Source organism: Amblyomma americanum, chromosome 5, assembly GCF_052857255.1.
Source record: "Amblyomma americanum isolate KBUSLIRL-KWMA chromosome 5, ASM5285725v1, whole genome shotgun sequence".
Classification (NCBI taxonomy): domain Eukaryota; kingdom Metazoa; phylum Arthropoda; class Arachnida; order Ixodida; family Ixodidae; genus Amblyomma; species Amblyomma americanum.
The window spans coordinates 160,171,588-160,177,339 of record NC_135501.1 but is presented as its reverse complement, the minus strand read 5'-3'; the positions used below and the strand labels follow the sequence as shown (position 1 = coordinate 160,177,339).

The following is a 5,752-nucleotide window of genomic DNA, read 5'->3' as shown; positions in this document are numbered from 1 at the left end:
CTAATGTTATTCACGCTTAATATGCGGCAACATTTATCGGCAAAAAATTTTGCTGAAAAAAAGTGCACTATATCTTCATTGATAAAGCGATTAGTTTATCTGCTACTTAAATAAATTAATTTCTGCCTTAAAACAGCCTAGTTAATATTTAATATGCTGCAGCACTTGTCGGCAAAAAATCGCCTGGAATAAAGTAGTTTACACTTTTCCTCATAAAGCGATTACTTTATCTTCTCCTTTAATAAATTTTGCTGTGCCTTAAAATATCCTATAGCCTATCGTCAAGTCACAGTTTTTGCCGTGCATTAGGTTAGTCTTCTGTGCTACCTCACGAAAACCTGAATATCGCAAATTCCGCTTGCTTTAAGCCGTGAAATATAACTCTGTAGCGCTTTAAATCGTATTGTCCACAGCAGGCTGCCCCTGTGACTTTTCGTGACTCGACTTGGACGGCCTCATGAACCAGATGCTCACGCTGCTTCCCGAGTACGACCTGAGCCGGTATCAACATTACAGGGGAAATTTTGCCGGCGTCGAATTTCTTGGCCTTCAACGAGCTTCAGCGGTACGAAGAGTGACCGACATTCTAAGATTTCTAGAAAGGATAAATGTTTTAGTGTACTGTCTATCGCGTTGTCAGTTAAATCAATCGCGTTTTTAGATAGTATATCATGACCATATATTACCATAGCTTCAAGTTGTTTTTTTGTTGTTGTTAAAAAAGCACCGCAAACAGCAAACATGTGCTCAGTTGCTAGGAAGAGAAAGCATTGAAGCACACTGAAAAATGCACGTTTCGATGCACCACTGACATACTAAATGAAGTGAACCACAACTGGTCAGAAAGTCTCAAAAGGCTATCTTTTTGTCGCTTGCACGGAGAAGAAACTTTACAAATTCCGTATTTTAGCAGATGCGGTGTTTTTTTCACTTATATAGACAACCTTTAAATATTTAAAAGTTGTTTGCAAAGGCAACACATGCACAGTTTTCTCTGAAGGGTGGGACATCTATGAGGAGCTCTCATGTTAGTTTAATTTCTCCTTCAGTTCTTTAAGCAGCTCTATCCAAGTGCTAAATGCCATTAAATTAATCCCCGCACGTGTATTCGTTACTAGGAAATTTTCTTTGAAAGCTTACAGTGATAGCGATAATGAATTACCAACAATTATGAAAAAAATGCCTGCGACAGCCTCGCCACGTGTCTGCCATCTTCCTGTTTTCAGTTCTTTCCGCACCCAGTGAGCAGCTGCCATGAAGAAAGGAAGGAATTCATCCCTTCCCATAGATACAATGCTTATCATGGCCGCACACGCGTCAGAGCATGCTCACTAATGAGTGCTGTTTCATTGGGTGTGTAAAGCGATAGGTGACTGCTTCGCATAGAATCCAACGCAGAGGAAGGCGTTATGTTTTTACGGGGCGTCGAATGAGTCCTTGTTAGGGACCTTTGGAGCAAAGCGGATGCCGTGGACATTATCACGACTCCACTGAGGAACGTTCACAGACTGCTTCCGCTGCGCGTTCTGTATTTATATTTTGTGGAAGGACTTTAGACACACAAGGCAACTGGTTTATAAGGCCTGTTGTGAACCTTGAGGTCCCAAGTGAAAACTCGGCGGCGGTGTTCTTCCAGAAAAACGGCTCCAGGACTCAACGCAAGTCTTAAATTCTGGCTGCAGTCGCCCTGCTAAGTAATTACTCCTCCATTGCGTGCCTAGAATTGTTAGCACATCCACATGTCTAAAGCTCTATCGCTGGTGAGCGCTGCGGAGATTTACGCTAATACATGGAAAAGAAGTGCCATTGTTATTTTGAGGGAAAATATTTCGTTTGGCGCAAGTCTATCACTTGAGTCATTGTTTGCTTCGGACCCAACAGAGCTATAGTTGCTGCAAGGAATAGAGAGCCCAGCAAAAAGAGCTACAATAATCTGCAAGAGCGTGAGGAAGTGATATGCGCGGTTGTGTTGCTTGAAATAGCACGTAACCAATTAGCTGTATCTTTCATCGTTCTTCAGGTTCACAGTTAATGATGCTTCATATCCGGAAATGCTCACAAAGTTAGAGTGAAATGCGTTAGAGAAGGAATGTAATTACGGAACCAGAAGCACGAAAAATGATCTTAGGCGCCTAATCTCATTGCTGGAAATGAATGGAATATCCTAAATTGTTGGTATATTCATGTGGTTCTATTACGTTGCCGCTCGCTGAAGAGTGTAAAATTAGTCTCTCGCGCTACGCTCATGTCTAACGTCCTTCCGACCGCTCTTACTAAGTTAGCGCAAAAATTACGACAGCGACACTTGCGCGGAAGGAAAAGTGATAAAATAATTAAAACTTATTACAACCTTCATTATATAGACTTCAGCACTGCGGATTTGAATTTGGTAGACATTTCAGCAGACCTGCCTCTTGGTCACAAACGACGAACCCCAAGAATGGAATTTTGTACGTGTTCTCTGTAGCACGGATGGTGTTTGTCTAAAACATTATTCGGGGCATTGTTTGCCTTTTCGCACTCAGCAACAACGAATAACATGATGCCAGCAAAGATATTCGCTGCTGTGGCCTGGATGGCTATGTCTGCCACTGCATTCCAGTACCAATCAGGTAAGAGAGCCCTTCGTTTCTTGCGTTCCGTTGAAGCAGCAGTCATTTTGAACAAAAGCTCTGCAAAAAAGAAATACATATTCGTGTTCCATTAAAAAGCGTGCAGGAGACGCAAACAACGAGCGAAAGTTTAGTAGAGTCGTTGGTACAAAACTGCGAAGTTCAGAGTTCTGTGCATCACAAAATGCTCTTGGTAATTCTCTTTAGGCTCCTATGCAAAATTGGTGGTAGGGATTGAGATCTCAAACATGCGCATGGGGCATGGGAGACGCCTTAATGTATTTATAATAATTGTGAACACTTACGTTTCCCTAGTTTGTACTGAAATCGACCAGCATACTGGTGTTTTTTATTTTGCCTGCGTTGAAATGCGACAGCTACAGAAGGGATTCGATCCCACGTCCTAGGGCTGCGAAGCAGTCGCGTTAGCTGTTAAGATAGCGCTGCTGATAATATCCACAACTAAATAGTTCAATCGGTAGCACGAACCTCAAATATATTCTGTATGGAGTTTAAGCACTGTCGCTGCTAAAGGCTTCTCGCACCATATAATGAATGCAAAAGGTTAAAATAAACGACGAGCCAACTGGGTGGTTTGTGGGTTCTGCTTTAACATTCAATCACCGAGGCATACATGTTTTTAAAAGAAAAAAAAAGCATTCAGAACAAATAATTACTGCAGCGAAAACAAATTAGTATAATATCATTAGCAATTCTTACATTCCAATGAAAAGAAAAAGCATTTACATAATGATTCTCCTTTTATCTCGAAAGCACAAGTCAGCGATGCTCTCTGAAAATAAGCGGCCGCGCCTATGAAGTCGGTGCACTACACCACACAAAGTGTAATTCGTCAAAAGGACAAGTAGTTATTTTCGGGACACTTTCTTCTTGCGTGCTACGTGAGAAATAGTAGGAAATGAAAACCCCACTAATTTACATATGTGTTATTATAGTCCTGATGTGGCTCTAAAATAATTTTCATCCATGTAGCGCTTCCGAAACATATTCTTACTCAAGCAAACACTCATTTTCGTCAAGGCGCCATTGAACCAACTAGCTAGCTCTATGTGCGAATTTAGCTGTTTAGCAGTAACTCTCTTTGCTTTGTGTATCCTCCCTTTCTCCTCTGCTATCTCCCTCTTTCCTCCTAGTTCTGTCGTTGCCTTTCACCTACCCTCTCTTTTTCTTCTTTAACTTCTTTCCCACGTTGTAGGGAAGCCTAACAGAAAATGTATTCTTAATGTCGCAAGCCTTTGTCTCCCGCAAGCATTCTTCACGATTTACATGCCGCAACATATGGCAGAGGAATATATGGCGGAAAGCGTAGCTTTTATTTCACTTAAGTGTCACTTACTTTATTCGCTATCTTAAAAAATTATCTGAGCCGAAAATGTAGTCCAGCCTTTGTTGAAAAACAAAGTTTCTGCCATTTGTTGCTTCCGCGTTTCGTAAGAGCAAAATGGGAAATGTGTATAAAATTCAGGAAATTGTAAAACAGAATAACACCTTATTGCGGTTGTTGACGATTTACTTCTTGTAGAAAAACCCTGCGATTTTTCCGGACTCGACTTTGACGGCCCCATAAACCGGATGATTCAAGACCTTCCCGAATCCGAGCTGCGCCCGTCTCCATACACTCCGTTTCGATTCCTTGGCGTAGAGTTTCAACGCCTCAACATTAGCGGCCTCAACAAGCTTCGCCGGTACGGAGCCATAATTCCCTTCTGCGCCAACGGCACCCGCATGATTCAAGTGGACTTCGCTCAACCAAGGGACGTTGCCATGACGGTTCCCTGGGAGACCTGCAACGGGAGAAAAGGCCACATCCAGCTTCGGCCAATCCTTTCGCGCTTCACGACATTGTTCCGCGTAGAAGCCACCGAGCTTGGCCAGGTCATCAAACTGGTTCACGAGGGACCCACGATTCCAGTGACCATAGAACAGCTCACGCTTCGCGTACGAGGTGGCGGGTTCATGCTGAATGTCTTGGCGGAATACTTGTCTTTCGCGTTCCCCGCTGTATTGCGAGAGATCTGGAACCAGGAGTTCTTTCTCTTCTTCGTAACGTCCCTTGAGAAGGTGCTTGCTTGACTTTATCTCGTTAGGACTTTATCCCACCCGGGCCATCAGGAGTCAAAGTTGGTGGCATGAAAAATAAAGAGAACTTATATCAAGCGATGCATGCTCGCTGAGTGTTCTTATTGTGCGTGAGGTAAAGAAATTTGTTTTCGCTTTACGAAATCAGCGTAATCGATCGAGGAAGAGAGCAGTGAACAGTTTCTGGAATTTGCTTTCGGTAAGAAGAACTTGATTCCACATTGGCTTTTCAAAGCTGCTGAAGTAGTGTCAAGCAGCGCCAGCAGCAAAGGTATTGCCTCTTAGTGCTGCAGTACCACCAAGGACATCTTGGACGATTATTAAATCATCCCGCCGCTAGCTGGTAGAGGGAGGGGCAGGATAACGCAGTTCTAATTCTGTGTCCTGAGCTCAGCTTTTGCTGACGGTCAGATTGCAGCCTCAGCCTGTGGCTGACATCCTAGGCCAGTCCCGGGCCCGGTAAATGTTTAACCTTCTGAGCTCGGTACAGCCCAGTTTCGGCACCAGCCCAAGACGTATATTGCTCAGTACCAGCAAGAGGAGTAGTGCTACTCAAGTAGAAGAGTCGGAAAGTGCAAGATTGCAATGGCACTTAAAAAACTGGTTTTTTTAGCACAAAAAGAAGACAAGATCAGGTGAGTTAACCCGCACGCCTTCCTCAACGCTACTGTCTTCTATGCATGGGCTGGTCTGAAGTTCAGAGGGTGAAATGAAAAGGGCTGCATACACGCCTACTAAATTACTTTGCGTTCCATCTAGGTTTTCAGTCGGTTATTGTTTTACAACTCGGAAGGTTTGATTTTTAAAATCTCCTCGGAGACACATTTATACCATTAGTTTTCTTCGGTAAAGATTACGATTTAGCGCGTGGAATTCATGGCCGTACTAGACGCGGTTCAATAAAAAGGGTAAGCGAAAGTGCCTGTTTATTGCGTAGTATCTGTTACACACCCGATTTCGCCTATATGAATGTGCTCTTCACAATCCCTTACCAAAATTTCTTCAGACAGTCTATAGGCTCTCCATCGATTTAGGTTTAT

The 5,752-nt window shown here is 43.2% G+C and overlaps 1 protein-coding gene across 2 annotated transcripts; it reads left to right on the top strand.

Annotated features, from left to right (window-relative positions):
- The first annotated feature begins 1,637 nt into the window (after window positions 1–1,637).
- Window positions 1,638–4,795, top strand: LOC144135211 (uncharacterized). 2 transcript variants are annotated; one of them, XM_077667950.1, is made up of 3 exons: window positions 1,638–1,760; window positions 2,526–2,612; window positions 4,156–4,795. In XM_077667950.1, the coding sequence occupies exons 2-3, from the start codon at window positions 2,540–2,542 to the stop codon at window positions 4,704–4,706; spliced, it is 624 nt and encodes a 207-aa protein (XP_077524076.1). In that variant the 5' UTR covers window positions 1,638–1,760; window positions 2,526–2,539; the 3' UTR covers window positions 4,707–4,795. The 2 variants fall into 2 exon arrangements, with proteins under 2 accessions (XP_077524076.1, XP_077524077.1); XM_077667951.1 differs by having other exon boundaries at window positions 1,661–1,694.
- Window positions 4,796–5,752: the final 957 nt, after the last annotated feature.

Coding starts and splice junctions, on each gene's coding strand:
- LOC144135211 (XM_077667950.1), top strand. CDS start 2,540: ATGATGCCAGCAAAGATATTCGCTGCTGTGGCCTGGATGGCTATGTCT. Junction 2,613..4,155: donor TGCATTCCAGTACCAATCAG/GTAAGAGAGCCC, acceptor TACTTCTTGTAG/AAAAACCCTGCGATTTTTCC.